At 42.1% G+C, this 26120-nt stretch overlaps 1 protein-coding gene across 10 annotated transcripts in view; it reads right to left on the bottom strand.

The window, feature by feature from the left end:
• LOC104068773 (glypican-5) overlaps positions 1–26120 on the bottom strand; it is a 501941-nt gene that overhangs the window by 460039 nt on the left and 15782 nt on the right. For all 10 annotated transcript variants that reach the window (XR_008451209.1, XR_008451208.1, XR_008451207.1 and 7 more), the window contains one exon: positions 18685–18846. Coding sequence is in view for 7 of the 10 variants with exons in the window: in XM_054074212.1 (XP_053930187.1) it covers positions 18685–18846 (162 nt within the window). In the remaining 3 variants the exon portion in view is untranslated. The remainder of the gene's footprint in view (positions 1–18684; positions 18847–26120) is intronic.

The raw sequence follows: 26120 nt of genomic DNA, 5'->3' as shown, positions 1-26120 counted from the left end.
CATTAGGAAATTATGCTGCCTAAAATGTGAATTCATCCAAGGCTGGCATGAGACATTTGACATGAAGGGTGTGTAAACTCCCACATGTGGACATATGTGGATGTTTTGGGACAAGATGGTCTTTTGATACAACAACACAACAGCAGTTTTTTGATTTGAAAGTGCAAAGAACCACAAGCGCTAGCGCTGACCTATCTGGGATTTTTAGCTATCTCAGTCCAGAATTCTAACACTATCAATAGGAATCTTTCAGGTAGACCTGTGACTGCAAAGCACGTGGTTTCTGTTGTGGGGTAAAATAGGTTCAGTTATTCAGCAATGTTCCAGAATTTTCACAGAGTAAAGATTCAGTTTACAGGTCTGATTTGAATCAAGTCCATGAATTGTGAATAAAAACACTCTGATCCGACACAGGGACAGCAGGGAACTCCCTCCCAGGGAGGTAAAATAAAAGAACGAACACATCCACAGCTCTTTATGCCTATAAGTTAGCTGAAAAAAAAAACATAGAAACAGCACCCAAACACTAACAAGAAAACAGCCTCTCCACACTTACTGCTCAACACGAATATTAAAACAATTTCAGATAAAGTTTCATCAATCACATCATGGATCAGTAACTGCATAGGTTTTAAACTGCAAGCCAAGATGAGAATGTGTCCAAATTACTCTAAATGTCATCGTAAAGGTTTAATATCCAAATCTTTATTCAAACCAGTTATCACTCATATGAACCTGAGAAATTCAAAGGTTAGTGTGTAAACAGACTTTGCTCAAGAGCCTTCAGGCTGTTGAAACTCATTTCCTGGCAGACCGCTAAAACTTGTACAATAAAAAAAAAAAGGTTGATTTACAGAATATCAAGTTCTTTGGTCCCAAACCAACAAAGAACCTCAATATGTGTCTGTCTTTAAAGCACACGAATCTAGGGCTAAACCTGACCTGCGGTGTCAGTGAGTTGCCATGAACTGCTGTGGAAGGTAGATGAGAACGAGTTGTTGTCCTTCAAGCATCAAAACACTTAGTCAGCAGAACAAGAATATATTCAGTGTTTAGATTATTCCTTAGACAAGCCATACTGTACAGCACAGCCATCTTAAGCTAGAGGACCCCAAGCATCTCAAGCTGATCTGCTTGCTGCAGAAGCTCAGTGAAGCATCTGCACCCATGCAGAGGTTCAGCTCAGCCGAGAAAGCTTAGATCTGTGATGACAGCTGTGAATGGTTACACAGAAACTGAACATCTAAGTGGAAAGACTCCCAGGAAACTGAAAGCAAAACACCTCTGCGAGTCCACAGCACATTGCAAAGAGGAGATATGCCACCCTCCACAGAAGGGATGGTCACCCAGGCACCTGGAAGGAATGTTACATTAATGTTCTAGAAAAGCTTCGTGTCTTCTGAGACACACTCCAGCGTACCGTCAGTCCAGCCGCCACCTCCGCCAAGAGGAGGGATATTCTCTTCAGGAAGCCACCTTGTTTTGCTATTACATAGTGGTCTCTGGTCTAGGCAAGAAGGAAGCAACTCAATCACATTGGTAATGCTGCATGCAGTGTTTCAACAAACAATCCTATTCTCCTATTGAGTTGCAATTACTCAAATTAATTGCTGCTACCTGAAAGCAGCATAAAGCCAGAATGCCTCTGCAGTCTCTTCACAAAAGGGGGGTCTTACACACTTCCTAGCATTTCACCAACAGCAGTGCAAAGGTGCAGGGAAGTCGGAGGGCAGACATGCAACAATATATTATAGACTGCTACATTCCGCGAGTCAGGTAGCGGTTTCCAAACTTTTCCCCCTGTAAAGCTGCATTTTGGGTTGAAAACATCATCCAAGCAGCTAAATTTTTTAATTCCTTAGAGCATTAATGAGGAAGGAAACAGCAACAGCAACATCACATCCATTCCTGTCTTTCAAAAAAAGGACATCAAGAGACATCTCATTCTGCATGCAGTCTCTTCCCTGGCCTGAGTGTAGATGCATGGCGGCTCACTCACACAAAGTGCTTGGCTACTACACTAACAGAGGGGACTGCCTCCCTTATCTATGCTTATCTAGCAGCCTTATCCAGTGCTAGTGTATCCCAGGTCTTCAGAATTTTGAGGACCTAAATGACATGCATTTCTTTTTCTTTTCTTTTTTTTTTTTTTTTTTTTTTAAAGGAAAGCAGATGGGTATATGCTTTGTTGAGTTTCCCACCTGTCAGACCACACAGATTTTTAGCAACATGCTATGGCGAGAACACCACCGTTTTGCCCCCCGCTTAAATGTTCTGCTGGCACTTCATGTGACAGCAGTTCCAAAAGGTGTGCTGCTAAGTGTGCAGTGGTAAGAGTGGGTGGACTTGAAGTGGGAGTGGGCGGGGGGGAGGTTGCAAGCCTTCTGTTTGCTTTTAGTATTTCAGTTTTATAGATCTTGAAACAACAAGTCACTAAAAACTTCTAAAAAACCCATCAGTCATAAAACACGATCAAAAGCAGGCCTACAGAAAAGATGCCTGCTTGAGGAAAAGACCTTGATGATGGCTTTGGAAATACAAGAAAGTACATCCTTAAATAATACTTATAGCCTCAAAACTGCTCTGTTAAGACAGATTACAAAATCAGATAAAACTATCTACTGCCTTGAGTGATGACAAGAAAAGGAACGTTTCATCCTGTACGGAATCAGGAATTTCTAGATAAGATTCGTCCCTGCCATCACAAGATAAATCACCGTGGGTCTCATGCTGCTGTAATTTGCACCAGTCATACCTAGCGTAACTCGAAAGCCTTCACTCAAGTTACTCCATCTTCAGGTAGCTAATAGGAGAATCAGTTTTCAAACAGATAACTAAAGTGTTAGAAACCTTCATTAGTTCTCTGCATTTTCCTTGAAGCTGTGCCACCCCTGGGCTTATTTTATCTTTGATATCCATCAGAACATTAATTCTAAGCATACAGTGGGTAGACGTGTAGCTAAGTATTTCTTTTCATGCAGTTTTTTCTACATGTCTTATCTGTCCTTGAATTCTTAGGTATTCCTTTTGGCAGTAGCAAAATCACTGATGAGGCTAACCTTGTCTCTCAAACCTACTGAACTTAAGGAAAAAAAAGGGCATGAGAGGGAAGGAAATTTTGCGAATACTAAAAAAAGATATAAAGTTATAAATCTTATAACCCATTAGAAAATGTCGAGATTACAAAACAAAATATATATTAAAAAAAAACTTATTTAAACCACTGCAATGACATTTCCTATTCTCCAACTGAAAAAGTATCTGACTTGTTAAAAAAACTCCACTCCACTCTGAAGTTAATATCACACTCAGAAGAAATGGTAGCTTCGTGCAACTAAATGCCACTTCTGTAGGGCATCAGTTAAAATTCAGTCATTGTCCTTCTTGCAGACCTTAACATCCCTTCACACAGTGCTGTCTGTCAGTGGAGCAGATTACAAATAGGCTGATTCTGTTTCCACCTTGAACCAAAGCTCACAGCTCTCAGACTTGTGTGAAGTATCAGAACTCGGAGAGAGCATGCTGAGCTTGAATGGTCTTCTGGATTAATTTGATGTCAGGTGCATTACTGTACAACAGCCATAAATGTCTCAAAATAGATTCGGTATTGAACAGTAATAGCTTTGCTTTAAGGATGGCAAATTGAGGATACTGGAAAATTAAAGGTTAATTAGGAAGGATGGCATCTGTCATTAGATGAATTAATATAGTTAGGGCAGGGGAACAACATTTGGATACAAAAGTCCTTCTTCAGGCACAGAACTCTGAAGGACGTTGCCCAATAAAATTGCCTGTACTCCTTCCCAACCATATTTTCTAGAAAACCTAGTGAAGCAAAGTATCTCAACTCTCCTCTCACGACATCTGCAGAATCTGCTCTGTGTATTTGACAATCACAGTATTGCTCCTCTCCCTCCAACTGTTCCAAATTTTGCTAGCAAATACAGATGTAATAAGAATAAGGTAGGTGCGCGATTACCACAGTTTTAAAATTTGGGGCAGGATGGTGGTGAAAAGAGTACCTTCAGTGCTATATTTAGTGTGTAAGTTATAACATTAAAATGCTATAGGAATATTTTGTTTTCAACAAAAATTTGACTACAGTGGATTTTAGTTCTTTATACATTTAGTTCCTCTGCTGGACCCACTCTCCGTAAAGTGTATTATTAAATCCAAAAGAAAAAGAGGGTGTGCCTTGCCTTTCTGTGTATACGTATAGACAAAAAAAATTAGTACTGATACCTCGTCTGTTCTTTTGGCACTTTCTGACTTCCTACCACCATCCAGCAGAACTAGATGAATGATGCTTCTCACAGGAACTTATTTTTGGGAGCTACACTGCAGGTTGCCAGGAGGAGGTTTTTCAGCAAGGAGTCTGAGCTTGCTCCTACCAATTGTGGTTCACTCATTTACCACTTAGCAATGTGTTCTATGGCACATCGCAATAAGGTAATCTTCTCTTGGGAAACAGAAGCCTTCCCTTTACTTTGGCATAGTAATTTAAAAACTTCAGTTTCATTCTGTTTCTGAAGCCAGGGTCCAATCTCAATTAAATCAGTGGAAATATTACGAGGGATTTTAACTGCTTTTGGACCAAAGCCAAAGGGAATGCTTTATTCAGTTTTGTAAAGATTAAGTAAATAAATTTAAATCAGAGAAGACCATTTCTCATTCCTATGATTTCAGGTAAAGATCTTAATCTCGGTAAGAGCTACTTTGTCCCAAGCTGGTAGTATATCCACCTACTAACATCTGCCATCGCTATTCAGTAGCTTGATATGGGGAGATACTCTGCATGGGTGAAAACTAGCATCTTAAAGGTACAGAAATCCTTACAGTACCTCCAGGATGGCAATGACTTCAGTAGAAACTTCTAAGCAAGCACTTCTGAATCACTAAAATTCATTCAACTTGCAGTGCACAGATCAACTCTTTCATTATTACAAACAGAACTAAAAGGAATTACATAATTGAAAAATGAGTTATCGCTTTATGCTGTTTTCGCTAATGCCTTTCTGCCTTGGGTCTGCCCTTTTGCTCCAGAAACTACAAACAAGACTTCACAGTTATACGAAAAGCAGGATCAAAGGAAGGATGTGCCTGTCAGGTTGTCCACGATGGGTCAACTGTAAGATTTATTCACTAACTGAAAACACATGCTCAGATTTTGAGCAGAATCCAGATGAAAAAAGACCTAACTGTAACTTCTTGGAAACACCTTGGTAGTTCACACAAACATTTTTAGGAAGCAGAAACCAACCAAACAATTGTCACCACTGCAGAAAGTGCAGAAATCAGGTCTTGGTAGAGTCAGAGATCTCTCTAGAGGGGTTCTATTTCCTTTCTGGGGGCAAGGAACACAGGTGGAGAGTAGTTTATACACAAAGGTACACTTTAGCAACTCTGCACCCATGCAATCATTGCAATGACAGCAGGGTTGAGCCAGCATTGAAAAAGCACTCTGTGCATCTCCAGCACCATTCAAATCTCACGCTTGAAAACAATGCCTTCTTAACAGGGCCAACCCAAAACTTATGTCAGTTTAGGAAGCTATTTTCGAGGTTTCTGAACTGCTCTGATGTCTACTAAAGTATGTATTTTTTCTTTATTTACAAAGGATTTTTAAAGGAATAAACTGTTCTATCCGTAAGTAGTTACTAAAATTCAATAGCAAAACAGTCCAGGCTAAAAGGATCCGCCTCTCTGGAGAAACAGTGGACCATCTTCCATTTCACATTCACTTGCTAGTGCCCCTAAAACATAACTTCTGTTGACAATAAATTTGGCGATTTTCACATTTTCTGACCATTGGTTTAGAGATGAGGAGTTAGTCTTCCTGGAACATAAAGTTTAATGAATTAAAAAATCAAAAATATACCAAAAATGTTTTTTTTGTGTTTGTACATTTTCAACTACTCCCAATTTTGTGGGCCATTATTTCATCTGCAGTGTTAGTATTCTGTATTTCATGTTTACCACAGTGTATCACATGCTCCTTCCCCACTAGGTGAATAAGATTTTATATGCTACAGGAGATGAGAGTTCTGCTGAACTCAAATAGCCCCTTTCACCCATTGCATCATGAAAAAAAGCATGCATTTGCAGGAGCACATTTCAGCAAGTGACCTACATCACCCTTGTATTTAATGTTAAGTGCTTTGTACTGTTTGAACAACTTTGCCCCAGTCCCAGCTGACCACAACACAAACATAGCCCTCTTGTTTTTAGGAAATAACCCGCATTATCAAAGAATCAGTTCTTTAGCTGCATCTGGATCATTTCCTGTTGAGTCAGGCACAGAGGCAGCCCTGATAGTAACTTTTCATTCAGTCCACAGAGACGAAAAAACATAGCTCTTTGCCACATGCCAAAACATTTCCTCAGAGGATTCTGTAGGGGTAGAAATTGTAGGAAAGCTTTCCAGAGGTGCTACCCCATATTTTCTGTTATGGCTTTCACACAACAACCCTGGCGAAAACTACTAAGAGAATAAAACAGGACACAATACAGGAGGAACTGATTAAATGCACATGGATAGGAAGTTCTACCTTGAACAACTGGCTTCAGTTTGCTGGACAGCTGTAATTCTCAGAGTGCTCTTTATCCACCTACAATTACTACCTACCCAGCTGTGGGAAAGCTGCTTGATGGATCCAGAGTCAACAAGAACTCTGCAGCTGGGCTAGGGAAGCTGAGCCTGGTCACAGACAGGAGGAATGAGAGCAGTGACTCCTACACAAGGTGCCAATGGGGCAGAAGGCCTCAAGCATTCCAAGAATCGTTGAATCATAGAATCACTAGGTTGGAAAGGACTCACTAGATCATCGAGTCCAACCATTCCTAACACTCCCTAAACCATGCCCCTCAGCACCTCATCCATCTGTCCCTTAAAAACCTCCAGGCAAGGTGACTAAACCACCTCCCTGGGCAGCCTATTCCAGTGCCCATTGACCCTTTCCATGAAAAATTTTTCCTGATGTGCAGCCTGAACCTCCCCTGGTGGAGCTTCAGGCCATTCCCCCTTGTCCTGTCCTCTGTCACTGGGGAGAAGAGCCCACCACCCACCTCTCCACAACCTCCTTTCAGGTAGTTGTAGAGAGTAATAAGGTCTCCCTCAGCCTCCTCTTCTCCAGGCTAAACAACCCCAGCTCTCTCAGCTGCTCCTCGTAAGACTTGTTCTCCAGCCCCTCACCAGCTTTGTTGCTCTTCTCTGGACACGCTCCAGAGCCTCGACATCCTTCTATGATTCTATGATTAGAGTAACTGTAATCGTCCTGGGACTGACAGTGTTTCTTAGGATTTTACATACAGCACAGTGAAGTCCTAGCCCACAAATAAAATATCACAACAGCAACAAGTCATTGTCTATCAATAACTGGGAGAAAAAAAATATTTTATCCTCTCTTTCAACAACTACACACACCTAAGAGTTAAGCTCCATAAGGCCCTAGTTTACACAGCATCACTAACAGGCATACATACAAACTTGCTCTAGAAGTAAAAATCAAACTACATCTGCATAACAGAGGTGGTACATTCATTTTTCTGCAAAAATAATCATAAAAATTCAAGACATTCCACATTTGCCTCTTAAAATGAGGTAAGAAAACAAGGAAAGTGTATTTCCTAATGACAGTTAACCTGAAAAATACTTTGTTTTCTGAGTAAACTCTGTTTCATCCATCCAACAAAGTCCACAGTAGGCAGAAAAGAGCACAATGCAAACTGAAATTCCACACTTATTACTGGGGCATGGAGCTGAGGTTTGAATCTATTGGTTTCTCACCAACACACCTGCTTATAGATATCTGCTCTCTTAACCTTGTCGGTGTCATCATTCTCTTTTTTGAAGTCTGAAAGCACAACAGTGAGAATGAACTAAGGATTGGCTGTAAAGCAGTCTTTTTGCATTCAGTTCACTATCTCCAATGTTTTTTCCAGTTTCAATGTTACAGTACTATACTCTTGCTCAAAGAACATCTAAAAATCTGCATTTAGAAACAGTCTAGAGGAATACCTTTTCTGTCCTCAATCTCACAGTAGAAGTACTAACAAAACAACAAAATGAAGTTTAAACAATCAACCATCTTCAGGAGAAAAGAATGTGTAATTAAAAGCCAAGTTAACACTGAAATACCTCTCTCCCCACCCCCAAACTGAAGGACAGTCAATGGGTCCTTTTTTTATTCCAGGAAAGTTTAGTGCAGAAACTATCTTCATACACTTAAACTCCTATTCAAAAAACTTACCAGAACACATTCTTTCTCAGATTTTCACCCATTTTTTTCCACAAAACTTCAGACTAAATTAGGAAAGCAGAAACTTAGACTTGATTGCATTGAGGACAATTTCAGAAGGTATACTGAAATACTCACTCAAGCCAACAGCAGTCACTGGCATGGGGGACTTCATACAATTAAAGACTGAGCAGTAATTTTCAGGCTACCTGCCTGAAAATGCCATGTCAGAACTAAAGTGAAATAGCAGAAGAAAACCACCCACCTTGTAGCTGAAAATAGAGTGTGCAACTCCAGAAAAAAAGAGGACACTAAAGGAGGTCACAGAAACTTTGACCTCACAACAGCAACAGTTAAAGCCTCCCCCAGCGAGTCAAGACCCCAGATTCATTTGCTCACTCTGCTTTCATATGTTTTTCTTCATTTCTTTTTTCTTCTTTTTTTTTTTTTTTTTTTTTTTAGGAATGAACACTTTCTCTCCAGATATCTTTGTGTTTTCTTTCTATCTCGGCTAATTTATAATTGATTTATTGGGCTACACTTCCACCATGCTTTTTTACTCCGGAGATACAGTCAACAGCCTGACAAGGTGTTGGAAAGAAGAGGAAGAAAAATATAATTACAAGAACAGACAGGTGTGATATGCACACAGAGCTATAAGGTGACCAAACACACAATGTCTGTGTTCACTAGATTTCTTGTTCTGGCACCAACACACCCTACCCACATTGCATGAACAACAGTTATAAATAGATAATGAAGAGACTGTCCCTGCCCCAAATTGCTTACATTCTAGGCATCAAATGACAGCCAAAGCCAGACAAGCTCAGGAAATAAATTTACATGATAAGAATAAAGGCTAAATGCATGATACCTTACCTAAATGATTTGCTGTTTCTTTTTAATTGTATTTAATAAATATTTCTCTTATCACTTCACATGGAATTAGTCCATCCTTTCACCAAAGTATTCTGCAAAATCTGTATTTAATCACTTTTAAAAGTAACAAAAACATCTAAACAATGTAACACTCTTACTAAACAGTCAAACAGCATAGAAAAAAAAAGGTACCCATCTGAATTTTTATATTAAGTGAACGACAAGACTGCTATTACTGTCTTGTGACAGTAATTGACATTTAGATCACAAGTAACAGGCAACTAGTGGCACAGGCTACACTGGAAAACACCAGATGAAAGGCATATTTTAGATGCAGGAGCTTAACACTATCAAGGAAACAGAATGTGACCAGAAGTTTGACTAGGGAAATAATCTTTTCAGCAGGATTCAGGTAACCTGAAAGAAAGAGTGAAAATAGTAAATATTATTGGATACCTGATTATCATAATGTATACTGTGGCAGATGAAACAGCGTGGGAAAAATCAAGAGGTACAGGGAGTTTTAGAGGACATGAGAGGCTGGGGTAAACTACACACACTCAATTTTATGTTTAATATGCAGCACAGAAAAAAAAATAAAGGCGAAGGTTTCTTTGTTTTTTCCACATTTAACTTTCATCTTGTATGTATATAGAAATAAAGCACATCCTTAAATTATTTATGGATAGTAGATTATCATGCAGATTACAATTTGTACAAAAAGTGGAACAATACACCAGGTAAGAAATACTTCCATTCTCTTTTAAACTACAGCATGAAGATCTCGATCTGAATCTAGAATCTTTACAAAACTGTACACAAAACTTTTGAAAGAGTATTATTCCAAAGCATCACTGACAGTCTTTTCAGCCAAAAGAGTACCATGCACCATTTGAAATGTTTGGAGACTGAACACACACAGGCTACATAGTGGGTTCAATCATCACTATTCACAATGTAATGTTAATATTTACTCACAGTCCCTGGCGCATCTCCAAGATTTTCTTTTAATTTTGCACATTCAGAAGATAAAAGGTTAGATCATTAGGGAATATCACACTGCAAACTACGATTTCTATGTTTTGCTGGGGAAAGGACAACTGCAGGAAAGAATTTAATACCCTTCCTTCACCTCACTTGCAGACAAAGATCAAGGTCTTAGCAAAGTTTTGGGCTCTAAAGCCACAAATAGGATCTAGAACATGAATAATTATACTGGCAATAACTATACTTCTAAACTATAAAACTTAAGAATCAAGTGACATAATAGAATTAGTAGGCAGCATGATTGAAGCAAGCAACCTGATGCATAATTAGCAGTCAATGGTCAACACTGCCAATTTTTTTGTGGTAGCCAAAAGATAACATGGTGAAAGAGAAAGTAACAGGCAGTGGGCCCAGCAAAGCATAATTAAAGCCATGGATAATGGATGTATCTCAGCTGGGGCTCAGAAAGCCCTTGAATTATCATTCTCCAGGGAACAATAGGGCAAACAAAAAGGAAGTGTCTTCACATTTCTGATATATTTCCCTGTTCATTTACTGGCCACTGGAAGACTGCATTAGGTGGCTCTGCAGCCTCACCAAATCTGACAGTACCTATGTGCAGCAAGGGGAAATGCGGGGCAATTCATCAATCGCGATGGCACCAATAAAGAGGATAACACAGGATGGCAGAATCAGAAGACCATTTCCTCCCACAAAGATAACGCTTCACCACTATTGCATGTAAGTTTCTTGGTTGGATGGGCAATTTCTTTCTAATGGACTGTGGCTCTCCTACCCTACAGTTCTTAATGTTTCATTGCCTCCACCCACCATAAAATGTCTTATAGTGGATCACAAGCCAGGGGAATTCCTTCCTCTGAACTGATGGCACGCTAAGCACGATTTAGGAACTCTCAGGGAGTACCTGATTCCAGGAGGAATCTTATCTCCAAAGACTTGATCACAAAATCATAGAATCATTAGGGTGGAAAAGACGTTAGCAATCATAAACTCCAACCTTACCTGTCCACTACTAAACCATGTCCCTGAGCACCCCATTTACTCACCTTTTAAACACTTCCAGGCATGGAGACTCAACCACTTCCCTGGGCAGCCTTTTCCAGTGCTTGATAACTCTTTCTGTGAAGAAATTTTTCCTAATGTCTAATCTAACCTTCCCCTGACACAGCTTGACATCACTGCCCCTTGTCCTATCACCTGTCACTTGGGAGAAGAGACCAACACCCACTTCTCTTCAACCTCCTTTTAAGTAGTTGTAGAGAGCAATGAGGTCTCCCCTCAGCCTCCTCTTCTCCGGGATAAACACCACCAGTTCCCTCAGCCGCCTCTCACAAGACTTGTTCTCTAGCCCCTTCAGCAGTTTTGTTGCTCTTCTCTGGACACACTCCAGGACCTCAATGTCTCTCTTATAGTGAGGGGCTCAAAAGTGAATACAGTGCTCAAGGTGTGGCCTCACCAGTGCAGAGTACAGGGGGAGAGTCACTTCCCTGGTCCTGCTCGCCACACCATTCTTAATACAAGCCAAGATGCTGTTGGCCTTCTTGCTACCTGAGCACACTGTTGACTCATGCTCAGTCGGCTGTCAACCAACACCCTCAGGTCTTTCTCTGCCAGGCAGCTTTCAAGCCATTCTTCCCCAAGCCTGCACAGGAGTTTTGTGTCCCAAGTGCAGGACTCTGTGCTTGGCCTCGTTAAAACTCATCCCACTGACCTCAGCCCACTGATCCATCATGTTCAGATCCCTCTGTAGAGCCTCCCTACCCTCCAACAGATTGACAGTTCCTCTCAGTTTAGTGTAATCCTCAAACTTCCTGAGGGTGATCCCCTCAACCAAGTCGTTAATAAAGATATTGAACAGGACTGGACCCAGCACTGAACCCTGGGAACACCAATTGTTACTGGCCTCCAGCTGGAGTGAACTCCATTTACCCTCACTCTTTGGGCCCAGCCATTGAGCCAGTTTTTAACCCAGCAGAGGTTTGGCAGGACCTGCCTTTCATAAACCCATGCCGAGTGGGCCTGATCATCCAGTCGTCCTGTATGTGCTGCGAGATGGCACCCAAGATGACCTGCTCCATGACTTTCCCTGGCACTGAGGTCAGACTGGCAGGTCTGTAGTTTCCCAGAGCCTCCCTCTGGTCCTTCTTGTAAATGCGCGTAACATCTGCCAGCCTCCAGTCAAGTGGGACTTCCCCAGTCAGCAGGGACTGCTGGTAGGTGATGGAAAGAGGTTTGGCAAGTACCTCTGCCACCTCCCTTAACAACCTCAGTGAATCTCAACCAGCCCCATAGACTTAGGAACATCTAATTTGCCTAGCAGGTCTCTAACCATTTCCTCTTTTTTCAAGGGAGCTTTGGTCTGCTTTTCCTCCCTGTCTACTGGCTTGTGAGGTTGAGTATCGAGGGAATGTCTCACCTCATTACTAAAGACTGAGGCAAAGAAGGCAGTAAGCACCTCAGCCTTAACCTCTTCCTTTGTCACTATTGTTCCCCCTGCGTCCAGTAAAGGATGGAGATTTTCTGTGGTCCTTCTAGAGCCTAGAGCCCCACACCAGAGAGAGAGCAGCAGTCCATACGCATGCAATTCACACATGCAAGGCTGCAGCTAAAAAAAAGGAATATTTCAATGTATATACTCCAACAGGGCTACATACCTACAACAGGCTTTCACTCCAGCTAGAAAACAGATTGTTTTGTGCACTGGAATAGGAATTAGTAACATACAGGAGGTGTACAGATATACTTTAATAGAGCCTCTCTCTCTTTAGAAAGTTGTGTTTGCATTCAGACAAACCTAAATTATAGATTTCAGCCAGCTTTCAGCTGAAAGGTCAGCAGAGCACAAAACTCTACTTAGCAAGGTTATACAAGTGGAAAGGGGTGGGTAACAATTTGTCTGAATCCAACACCAACCACTACAGGATTACAAAAACACTTTAAAAAACAAGACTTCCACATTTCTATAACCCAGCAGTAAATAAAAGAAACCAGAGGTATCAGTGATGGTTGGCAGGTTTCTGTTTGTGATGGCTGACTGTTTTCTTTAAATAGCTCATTGATTTTGGACAGCATCCATCTGCAGTATTGTGACTACACCTCATATAGTAATTAACTACAAACCAGAGGGCACTTCTCCAGCCAAGTCCTTTTCATTTTGTAAACTTCATTGCACTTCAACGCCATTAACCAGCCAACCCTATTTCAAGCTGACATTCCTAAATTCTGTAAAAATAAGTTTCAGCAACGCTGCAACTCAGCCAAATTAAAAAGGAGAATGTTTTTGAATCCATATGGCTCCGAGTGCTGGTGTACTGTATTACTTATTTCTGAGAACATTCAGGTCAGTTGATTACTGGACTAATTAATGGCATCCACCCCAAGACTCAGAGAAGCCAGCTGACCATTACCACTCACCAGGGAGGATGTCAGATCAAAAACTTTGTGCTTAGGGGACTTTTTGGATCAACTCGGCATTAACTTCAGACATTTTACTGACCACTAGGAGTCCTTGTAGGATCCCTGCTACAATTACATTCCCCCCTCCACCTTGTATCACCTTCCCAGTCACCTGCTTGGATCCAATGGTAACAGGACAAAACAACACATGTGCTCAGAGATATCAGTGCAACTCTGCTAGTAGAAATAGCAGCAAGGAGCTTTCTCAGCTAGCATCTCCCCATTCCATATAAAACAGAACAAAAGCACAGCTTTGCCAAACCCCTTGAGTTAGGGATGAGAGGAACAGAATGCTACAAAGCTAACCTACCCTCTTACAGCTGGGAGAATACAGAATACCTGGCCCTGCCAATTGACCCCCCAAGGCCAAATGAATGCTATTTGAGAGGAATACCACAAAATTATTGCTTTATAATCAACGTGCTTTTATTCGCGATAGCGCTTTCTCTTCAGAGGCTGTAAGGGAACAATTCCTCTTGCCTGCTGTAAAAACAAGTGCAGCGAAGTATAGTTCGTTTTTTTTTAAAACTACTGAGCTCAAACAAAACTTTTCACTGTACCTCTGATACCTGCTAATTTGGTGACTGAAATGTGATGTGGGTTTCAAAGTACCTTGTTCTGCCTTTCTGCTAAAACCATCAGCAGAACAAATAAGTTACCAGTGTTTGGATTCCCATTACCTTAAATTAGAGTCAGCATAAGATGACAGAAGCAGAGCCAAGCTATCTGTGGGTCCTTCCATGGCACTTGTGGGCATTCCATATGTGGGCTCTGCGCCCACAACAAAGCTTTCCTATCAGGCTATTGATACCTCTCTGACAGCAATGTTCAGCCTGCACACGTGTGCTACTTTTAATCCATTCAGTGAATCACAGCTGTCTTGCTTGGAAACGTCCCCAGCGAGTGCAGGGACTGTTTGAGTGAATTGTGGGAGGGGGCACAGAAGCATGGCTGTGACAAGTAACATGAAGTATTACCACAAAGACATAAACATAAGCTAAAACAATACATTTCTTTACATGCAAGCCAAAAAAAAAAAAAAAAAAAAAAAAAAAAAAAAAGTTGGGTCAAAGAAAACTAAGTTTAAAGAACGATCTTCTGATTATCAGAGGAGAAAGAAAGCAAGTTACAAAATGAAAGCATCCTGTTTGCAGCCACAGGAGCAAAGACCGGTACATTTTTGATGGGACAAAGTAACCTGCTCTAAAATGCATCTAAAACAAAGCCACACACTCAGATCATTACAACAGACACATTCTCCTCTGTTATGTTTGCTCCTATTGGCACACTTACACATCTCAACCACTTATTCCACCTTGCCATTTGCAGCAGAGTCATTAATAACACATCCATAGAGTAATATCATGGTTACTACTTTTAGGCTACATCATGGACCAAAGCATTAGGAAAAAGTGAATCCAGGGGCCTGGTTACACTCAACATCCCAAAAGATTTTGTGACAATGTATAATCTTGCAGGAGCTGATCCTGATGACATGCTCCCCAGGCAGCCAGCTGGCCCTTTAATTCCTGCCCCTGGCCCTTTAATTCCTGGCCCTGGCCCTTCCTCCTGTCCTGTTAACTCATGGGGAGCGTGTTTTTATAGCCTGCAGCTGATGCCAAGGTGCCTCTTCCTATTCAAATCAGGTGTAACAGCAATAGCATGAGAGAAAGGAGTTCAAGTGAAAAACATCCATACAGAAGCTTGATTTATTAACTGTTTGAGCAAGGACTGGGTTGCTAATAATGAAAAACTTACAGGGAGACAAATAGCAGGATTGAACTGTGGTGCTGAAGGCTATCTAAATGCACAGATTGGACATTAGTCCAAATATAAGAAGCCTGCCCACAGCTGTGGCATATTTAATCAAGCCTTAGAGACTAATTATTCTGCACAACTAAACCTAGCACCTGTGAAAATTGTCTTATTTCACCTGTGGGCAAAGCTACTTAAATAACATTTTCAATTTTAAAAGAAAAAACAAAACAAAACCTCTTCAAGTCCCAAATGCCCACAGTCAACTGCAGTACCCAGGCAGGAATATTTAAATGAACTCATCAAAACTCCTGTTCCCATAAGAAAGCTCTTTCCTACTAACACTTCTGGTATCTAATTGCAGGTCCTCGGAACTTGTCTTTTGACTTCCTTGAGAGAAAATGAGGAGATGAGAATGAAATAAAAAACCCAAAAAACAAAAACCAAAACCTATCATATCCTCTCTGTCCCACGCCTCCGAAAAAGCTGCTCTATTTTCCCACTGAAATTTAACTCCCATTGTTATAGTCTCAAGGTTCGGCTCCTGAAAATCCATTCCTTATACCGTTTTAGTCATGAAAGTTATTTCATCAGTACAGGTATAATATTAATAGTATTTTTTGCAAAAAGTACATGAAAAGCAGTTAAGATTTCTTTTGCTCTGAAGTAGGCAGCAAGACTAACTACTACTTTGCTTTGGCTTCACTAACAGTACTAAAAGTGCGTATATACAAAGAAAGTAAACCATGCATGAAAATTGTACAAGCAAACACCACCACACACATATGAATAAATCAGTATTTTTTAGCAAGTCTAAGCCAGTTCTCACTGCTCCAAGAAACAAAATCATAGAGACACCTGAAAGCTTCTAAAATAAAGATATTTCTTTTCTCAGACTTTAAATGTGCTTTTCACACATTCACACTTTATCATAGAAAACAGCAACAAACCAAAACAGAGAAAATGGACAGAGATCATTCAATGAAAAGATCTTTCTTCTCAGTAAAGGTCTCACCCAGTACAACAGAGTGTTTATACAGTACAAGATAAAGCAAGAGGCTTTTCATTGACACCGGGGACAAAACCAAAGAACAAAAGCAGCTCACAAAGCAAGGGAGGAAAGTTATATTTTTCAAGTGTTCTCACCTAATGTAGACAGAGGGCCAGCCGTAACAAGTTACACTAACCAACCTATTTACTCACTTCCAGAAAATACTTGTAAATTTAAACTGTGTGAAATGTCTAATTACTTCTTTCATTCCACCAAAAGGCTTCATCAGCAATGGACAATAAAACCGCTGGCTTGACCTAAAGGGGGTGGTAGGTTAATCTATTCTGACCTGATCTTCATTCAATCATGATACTGAAAGATTGCCTGAGTAATTTTGCAGCACTGAACAATGCCAGCAGTCACCCTTTTACTACAATGCTCCTCCCAAGTGCCCTCCACTCAAATTTTGTAATCATGGGGGATATTAAAAATTTTCAAAAATCAGTTGTAAAATAAACAAAATAGCATTTCATGCACCTTGGTACACAGCAGAAGAAAAAGGTAAATGACCAAAAGCAGAACAAAAATTTTATCTTGCCCTTGCATATCTTTCAGATTTCCACCATCACTCATCGTCAATTTTTGATAATATGCTATCTCTTACTAACTGCCAATCACATCTTTTATTTTCAGTATTTTCACTTAAATGGAAAAGACTAGATTACAAAAGGCTACTATTTGATTAAAAACTGCCTTGTAACAATACAATTAACCACACAGACCTCAGCACTTTATATTTTAATAACTACCGGCTAGTTTTCAAAACCCACTCCATAAGGGTGCTCAACACTAAACATAGCGAAGCAGGGAGTTAAAATTAAGCATGTAATTTGGTCCACAGAAATCAGTAAGCTGGATTCATCACACGACTATTGATTGAATCACTCAACTCTTATATATTTAAGTTCACAGACTATGCTTAAATGTCATTCTGGAGAAAAGTCCCCAGTGCCCAACACTGTATACTGCACAATCCTACACAAGCCTGTTCCTCCCCTTAAACAGCACAATAACCATCTGTATGAAGGATCTACGCAGACTTACACCAACTGTTAGAGCAAGGTAGCTATGAGAACAGCAAGAGTTAGGAGAATAGGCTTTCAACACAGATTCTTTCATGCACTGACATTTAATTCCATGGCTGTAATTATAATTATAGAATAGTTTGGGTCGGAAGGGACCTTAAAGATGATCGAGTTCCAGCGTCCCTGCCATGGGCAAAGACACCTCCCACTGGATCAGGCTGCCCAAGGCCCATCCAACCTGGCCTTGAACACCTCTAGGAATGGGGCAGCCACAGCTTCCCTGGGCAACCTGGGCCAGGGCCTCATGACCCTCATCGTGAAGAAATTCCTCCTTATGTCTAGTGTAAATCTGCGCCTCTCTAGTTTATACCCATTGCCCTTAGTCCTGTCACTACAGGCCTTTGTAAAAAGTCCCTCCCCAGATTTCTTGTAGGCCCCCTTCAGGTACTGGAAGGTCGCTATAAGGTCTCAGAGCCTTCTATTCTCCAGGCTGAATAACCCAAACTCTCTCAGCCTGTCTTCATATGGGAGGTTCTCCAGCCCTCTGATCATCCTTTGTAGCCTCCTCTGGACCTTTTCCAGAGCTGGACAGAATACTCCAGATGAGGTCTCACAAGAGAGGAACAGAGGGCCAGAGTCACCTCCCTCGACCTTCTGGCCACACTTCTTTTGATGCGACCCAGGATCTGGTTGCCCTTCTGGGCTGCAAGCGCACATTGCCGGCTTATATCAAGCTTCTCAATTCTTCAGTTCTTCGGTTCTTGAAAACAGATCACTCTTCATGTGACCTGTCAGGTAGAGACACATTTTGATGTGAAGAGCGAGCTGTGTTCTCATTTGCGATATCAGAGAACTTTTTCTTCAGCATCCATAAACAAATGCCTTTTCATGTAACGTTCTATACCTGTAAATGGTTTGGCAACAGGACAAAATATCAAGAAGCACAAACAACTATCAGACACCTAAACGACATTTGAAAATGCTTTGAAAAAACTCCATCCCAATCTTTTAAAATGATCCCAGGAACAAGGTCTAAGCTTAAATATATTCCTAATTTGATTTAGGCAGATACTTAAAATGCTAGTCAAGATTAAGTGCCATCATCTTTTTCCAAAAGCAGGGTCAGCAAAGAAGAGAGAAGAAAACCATATGCCAGTGACTACAGCATGCAATATAAGATAAATGAAAAACAAAGGATATATCTTTTCCTTTTGATTGCAGGGAATACTTTTATAAACTACTCATAAGACTGCAGTGTCTCAAAAGTTCCTACCTTGAAAAGCTGTGATATGACCAACAATCATGTACTTCAGTTCAAAGTTCAGTGCTTGGATACTTTGAGTCCTCTCCCTTCGAACAGCTGCCTGGTAGCTTTCTTCCATTTTTTTGGTGCAACACGTTGGTGCTCTATGTTGGCAGATCTGTAAATCTGACTCTTAAAGCCAACAAGAAAAAACACAATAATTAGAAAAGTTTCCAACTTACATCACAAAAATAAATAATCCATCTTAATGTCAAGAAACAATCCATAAGGAACGACATTATGAAACTCAGTTATGGTCTCAAGGACACTTTCACCTTAACCTCAAAAATCTTCAAACTCCAAAGCAGCTCACCCACACACACACCATAAAAGCGCACTTGAGCTTTCCAAAAGCTAGGGTAGCTGGAGTGACTTTTTATTTATTTATTCATTTATTTTCTCTATTGTTTTAACAAGTTTAGTTCCTTTCTGAATCAGATTTCAAAACAAAACAAGCATCAATAGTTGCCACAAAAATAAAACTGATTTCTGCTACAGCCTGCATGTAGCTGAGGTGAACAACTGCCTCCACACTGAGAGAGACCCAGAGCTGCCTACAACTATTGGGAAGCCCAATATTGCTTATTTCAATGGCTTAACTCATAGTGGAAGTCAACAATTATTCACAATTATTCACGTGGTTTTAAACTTAGTTGATCATCTGCTTAACAGTGACCTTGACATTTCTGAAAACAAGTAGCCTGCCTGTATGTGACGGAACAGCACTGAAATCACTACTACCTCACAACTACAAAAGGAGTTGAAAGTCAATTAAAAACTTAATTTTTGTGCAATAATTTGGAGGGTTTTTTTAATCTTTCCCTCTTTGTAATTGCATTGGGCACTTGGGGTCTATTTGCTCCATACATTGGGATTTTTAAATGCCAGAACACTCCAGAAAGGAGCTGTTACAGACTGCAGATGCATCACAAATACACATTTTAGGGGAGGAAAAAAAAGCAAGGGGCCATTAAGTAGATCAAATCCTGAACAAGAGGCATGAATATAAAAATACCAGAGCCCGAAGAGTCACACAATATTAAAAAGAAGATATTTCTCAGTAGAGGACATGCAAACACCCAACAAGAAGCCTCATACCAGCGTGTTGCAGGCATTACCTTCTCTGCACATCAAGATGGAAACAACAGCTCTGAGGGAAAGGGGCTGCAGGCGCTTGCCTACATCCCTCTCCCTTGGCACTCCAGGGAAGCAGACACCCTTTCCTGGTTCTAAGGTGGTTTCAAGGCCTGAGAGCATGCAGTGACACCCTAGCCAGGGAGCTGCCTTTCCCGGCTCTGCCACCCCTCTGGCCTAAGGGGATCTCTGGTTTTAAGCTGCAATCAGTACTGCCCTCTCCACACACCAACAACGGGACCAGAGGGTGAAAAACAGACAGAATCAGCCCTGATTCTCCACAAGACTACATTCCCACAGAGGACTTCTTACAGCACACCACAAAGTGCCCAGCCCAGGTCTTGGGACAGAAATATCAGTGAGCAATCACACTGCATTAATTCCCACCATCAAGCCTTGCAGAGTAACGTATAGCAAGAATCTACACACAGCTGATGATAAAAAGCAAGAGAGTAAAAGGATGCACACTGACAAAGCAGCAGAGAAACATCCAAACAAGTGGGATCTGCTCGGGGATAGCTCCAGGTCTACAGCTCATTGAGACCAAATCTGCCAGGAGGAGTGTCAATTTCCTTTTTGCCAGAAAAAGTATAAACACTGAGCTGGCTTGTGAGAAACATCTCACTTGAGTGAGACTGCTTTCAGTTTACAACTCTCATTTGAAAGTGCAGCTAATTTATGTCAAAAAGAGAAAAAACAAAGGGAAATATTTCTATTTACAAACATTTTTATATCATTCCACAACCAAACATCAAATCTGTCACAGACCAGGCTGACTCATGAAACCATTCTGGAGGTGGATTTGTTTCACGCTTCAACATAATCTCAAAAATATGAAAAACACAACTCTACCCATGCAAATCTTAAGTCCTAAATCCTGCTAAAAGCCCTTGAGACATGACCACCGCACAATGGCATCAGCCAGCAGGCTGTTAAGAGCAGCAGCGGGAGGGCTCGTCACCGGCTGGGCACGCTCACCTGCTCTTGTCTGCCAGAGAAGCTGTCCCATGTTGAAATTAGCCTCTTGGCCTGATTAATTTTAACTTGCATCAATTCCCTGATCCAGTTCACACTGTGAACATATGTTTGCTCTGCCACAAGGAGCTGAGGGTCGGGGAAGGACCACTTCCCTGAGTTGGAACCACAAAGCGTCTAAGGAACTACAGTACAAACTGATGAGCAACTAAGTCAGTTTTGCAAATAAGTGTCTGAGCAGAGGGGTTGCCAATACTGCATGTGCAGTGCCAGGCTGCTGCTACTCAGAGCATTTCACTACGCAGCAGCCTTCAGAATTTTTGTTTGAAAGGCTTTTGCAAATCTCAGACCTGTATTAAAAAGGTATGGAAAATAGACTGCTCCGTGCTGACTACGTGCCTGTCCCAGCAAGGAAGCTATGCATGGCTCTCAGTGCTGCTAGCGTTCCCCTCAGGACTGAGGTACCACAGGAACCCTACACCTCCTAAAGAAGGCTTTAAGAAGATGAATGATATCTCAGTTGGAACTGCACTCTTGGGACTCCTCACCCAGCTCTCTCCTCTGGTGAAGGAAGTCTGAAGATTAGTTTTTGTAGGTCCAGAGCCAAAATGATGCAGAGGGCACTCAAACAGAAACAGCACTGAGCCCCTGACACTTACAAAGCCTGATGTAAAACACAAAGCCCCTGCAAAGATCAAACCCCACTTCCCCAGCAGTACCACCAGGTGAGTACTGCCACGCACACAGCTTGGCAACAAAGATGGTAAGGGGCTGGAAAACAAGAAGAGGAGGCTGAGGGGAGACCTTATCGCTGTCTGCAACCACATGAAAGGAGGTTGTAGAGAGGTGGGTGTTGGTCTGCCTTCCAAGTGACAGGTGATAGGATGAGAGGGAATGACCTCAAGCTGTGCCGGGGGCGGGAGGGGGAGATCAGATTGGACATTAGTAAAAAATTTTTCACATAAAGGGTTCTCAGGTACTGGAACAGGCTACCTAGGGAGCTGGTTGAGTCCCCTTGCCTGGAGGTGTTTAAAAGACAAGTAGATGAACTGCTTAGGGATATCATGAAATGATGAAAGCTTGTGGGTCAGAATAAAAGACTGAGGAACCAACAGGAACCTTGTGGTTGGTGTATACTACAGGCCACCTGATCAAGGAGAGACAACTGATGAAGCCTTCTTCCTCCAGATACAGGAAGATTCACGCTCACAAGTTCTCATCCTGCTCGGGGACTTCAACCATCCTGACATATGCTGGAAAAGTAGCACGGCAAGCCATAGGCAATCCAAGAGACTCCTGGAGAGCACTGAAGATAATTTCTGAATCCAGCTAATAGAGACCCCCCACTCGAGTGGATGCAATACTGAACGTGATGGTCATTAATACAGTTGACCTCATTAGGATTTGAGGCAGCCTGAGCTGCAGCGATCACAAACTGGTGGAGTTCAAGGTCCAGAGGGATATGAGGCGAGCAAGGAGTATAGTCAGGACCCTAAATTTCAGGAAAACAGACGTCTAGCTCTTCAAGGTGTCACTCAGTAGGACCCCCTGGGACATGGTTCTCAGGCACAGGGGAGCAGAACAGAGCTGGCAAATATTTAAGAATGCTTTCCATGAGGCACAAGAGCGCTCAGATCCCAGATGTAGGAAATCAGGCAGGAAAAGGAAGAGACCAGCGTGGCTGAGTCAAGAAGAGTATAGGGATGCTGCCTGGTTGTGTAGGGATGGGGCCAGGAAGGCCAAGGTGCATCTGGAGCTGAACTTGGCAAGGGGAGTGAAGGCTAACAAGAAGGTCTTCTACAGGTACATCAGTCAGAAGAGGAAAGTTAAAGAGAACGTCCCCCCCACTGATGGTTGAAAATGGTAAACTCATATCAACAGACAAGGAGAAAGTTGAGGTACTCAACAATTGTTTTGCCTCAGTCTTCACTGACAACCGCTCTCCCCACCCCTCCTGGGTCATGGGACAACAAGATGGTGACCAGGGTGTAAACTCCCTCCCATTGTAGAGGAGGATCAGGTTCATGACCACCTGAGGAACCCGAACATATATAAGTCTATGGGACCTGATGAGATGCATCCCTGTGCAGTAGATAAGAAGTTGGATGGACAGTCTTATTCAGAGAGTAATGGTCAATGGCTCGAAGTCCAGATGGAGATCCATGACAAGTGGTGTCCCTCAGGGGTCTGTACTGGGACCAGTGGTGTTTAATATCTTCATCAATGATACAGATAGTGAGATTGAGTGCACGCTCAGCAAGTTTGCAGATGACACCAAGCTGACTAGTGCAGTTGCCACACTGGAAGGAGGGGATGTCATCCAGTAGGACCTGGACAGGCTGGAAAAGTGGGGCTGCAAGAACCTCATGCAGTTCAACAAGGCCAAGTGCGAGGTCCTACACCTGGGTCAGGGCAATCATGGTTTCAATACAGGATGGTGGATGATATTATTGAGAGCAGCCCTGCGGAGAAGAACTTGGAGGTGCTGATTCATGCGAAGCTCAACATGAGCAGGCAATGTGCACCCACAGCCCAGAAGGGCAACCGGATCCTGGGTCACATCAAAAAAAGCACAGCCAGAAGGCCGAGGGCTTCTGCCCCTCTGTTCCTCTCTTGTGAGACCTCATTTGGAGTATTCTATCCAGCTCTGGAATCTTCGCCATAAGAAGGATATGGAGCTGTTGGAACAGATCCAGAGGAGGCTACAAAGGATGATCAGAGGGCTGGAGAACCTCCCATATGCGGACAGGCTGAGAGAGTTGGGGTTGTTCAGCCTGGAAAGAGAAGGCTCTTAGACCTTATGGCAACCTTCCAGTACTTGAAGGGGGCTACAAGAAAGCATAGGAGGGACTGTTTTACAAAGGCCTGTAGTGACAGGACTAAGGGCGATGGGTATAAACTGGAGAGGGGAAGATTTACACTAGACATAAGGAGGAATTTCTTCACGATGAGAGTGGTGAGACACTGGAACAGGTTGCCCCATCCCTGGAGGTGTTCAAGGCCAGGCTGGATGGGGACTTGGGCAGCCTGAACTAGTGGGAGGTGTACCTGCCCATGGCAGGGAGATTGGAACTCGACCATCTTTAAGGTCCCTTCCACCCCAAACTATTCTATGATTCTATGATTTAGTAGTGGACAGGTACGGTTGGGCTTGATGATCTCAAAGGTCTTTTCCAACTGACTGTATGAATAGTGGCCTGAGGGTATAACTTATAACACAATTACAGAAGTCTAATAAAAGTTGTCACAACTATACACACCTGGATGCTGAGTTTAAATTAGAACTGATTAGTAATATCTTGAAATCTTTAATAACTCTGATAGCAAAATTAGTTTCTCCCAGTCATGTTAATGCAAATTACTTTCTGCAAAAGAAAAAGAAGAGGGAATGAGAGAGAATGGGAAAGGAGGGGGAACAGCAAGAAACACTAGATGTCTTGACTCCAGAGACTTGTCAGCATCAGCAAGAGCCACAGCTTGCAGAACAGCTGGAGACCATCAGGCACTGGCCCCGATGGGCTTCCAGAGCAGGAACTCTCCAAAATACAAAGGTTTTAAGGGCACCATCTGCACAATGTAGTGTTGTTAGACCTGTTGCTAAGTACATGCCTGGTTCTCATCGCTCTTGTATTGCTATTTCTGGGCCTAGTTTCCAAACCACCTTCTGCCCTGCACCACAGGTTACTGCATGCCTATACTGATTAGCTTTTACACCTTGGCTTGTACCCCATAGAACCTGGCCCACGCTCAGGAGCACAGAGTGTCTGATTATCCCCTAAACAATGTTCCTCCACTCACCAAAACCTATACAACCATTAACTATCTGCTACCCCTGACTCCCTCTTCCAACTGTTTTTCACTCTCTTCAAACAAGGTCCTCTTTAACCGTTCTTCCCCAAGGGCACTCAGCTTCCCTTCTGCCTGTCTTCCTCCAACTGTACGTATACCTGCAGGATGTCCAGGAAAACCAGGGCAGCTGGAGACTTTTCCAACTCATCTGCCTCAGCCTCCCTGCAAGGAGGAGTAGCTGTTGCAGTGAGATAGCTACTCACGCCACTCATACCCAGTTTCCTTGGATGTTCCTCAGAAACTCTGGCTGTACCTAGGAGCCTGAAGGCCACTTGCAACGACTATTCTTTGCCTCACATCTGTTAACAGACTTCTGACATGGTTCCCATAAGCATTCCCCAGTCTCTCCCAAGCACCTTCAACCAGGTTGTTTTTAACAGATGATCTGCTTTAACTGGCCTAAATATGTGTGAAGCAGAGAGCTCCCATAACATACAGTGACATAGCAGTGGGTGATGCTGAGAAGCTGGGGGCCACAAAAACCTTACTCACTGATGCAGTAGGCTTACAGGGAAAGACCTTGTCTTCAGTTTAGTATGCTGGAGTAATAAGTGGGGATGAAGCAGTGCAGAGGAATGGAAAAGCCTACATGTGGCTACAAAGCACCTACAATTGGAGACTTGTCAGTGGTTCCCAAAACAATCTGGCTCTCAATAGGCAGTTGGAGGATATATCTTTGGTGTTAATGCCAAATGGCCACGGCACTACTGCTCCCAAATACTCCCCCCTCCGTAACAAACAAAGAAAGCGTGAGCCCTGGTCTCCGAATCATCATTTCAGTAGCAGATGCATGAAAATCCACCTTACAGAATCTCAAACTAAATTGTTGATGTTTAAAACAGAGCAGCCGAGAAGAGACTCAGCTTGGTAAGTGCCAGGTGTTCAGCAGGGCAAGCACTAGCTGCCATGCCCAAGGGAGAGCTCAGATCTTGCACTCCTGTATATATTTATCCCAGTGATAAATTGTTTAATGTCGATCAGATGAAATGACTTCACGTCAGCCCAGTGCTAAGTGAGACAAATCCTTTGAATGTGGGCCCATCTGAGAGACAAGTAAGATTGTGAATGTTGAAGGGCTTGCTAACTCCACAGTGCTTGCAAATTCAGAAGATTTACACTCTAGAGGATCCATTCTTCTCTTTCGTCCTAAAAGACTGAAAACTAGACTGATGCACGTAAAACACATTTTAAAATAATCTATGCTGGTAGAGGTCAGTGGGTCTACATCAACAGAGTTTCTACATTATTTACTGTAATGCCAGCTCTTTCCTCAGCTTTCCTGGGATAACGTGTCTGATTGCAATACAGGGATGAGAGAAAAATTACAAGAACTTTCATTAATTTAGTTAGAGTCTACTATGACTCATTTGTCACTATGTCTCACCACAATCACAGCAGAAAATCCCATATATTTTCGCACCAAGAGTCATTAATATATACAAAAGATT

Source organism: Cuculus canorus, chromosome 9 (genome assembly GCF_017976375.1).
Source record: "Cuculus canorus isolate bCucCan1 chromosome 9, bCucCan1.pri, whole genome shotgun sequence".
Taxonomy (NCBI): domain Eukaryota; kingdom Metazoa; phylum Chordata; class Aves; order Cuculiformes; family Cuculidae; genus Cuculus; species Cuculus canorus.
Note: the sequence above shows the minus strand (reverse complement) of the source record. Positions and strands in the feature narration are given on the sequence as shown.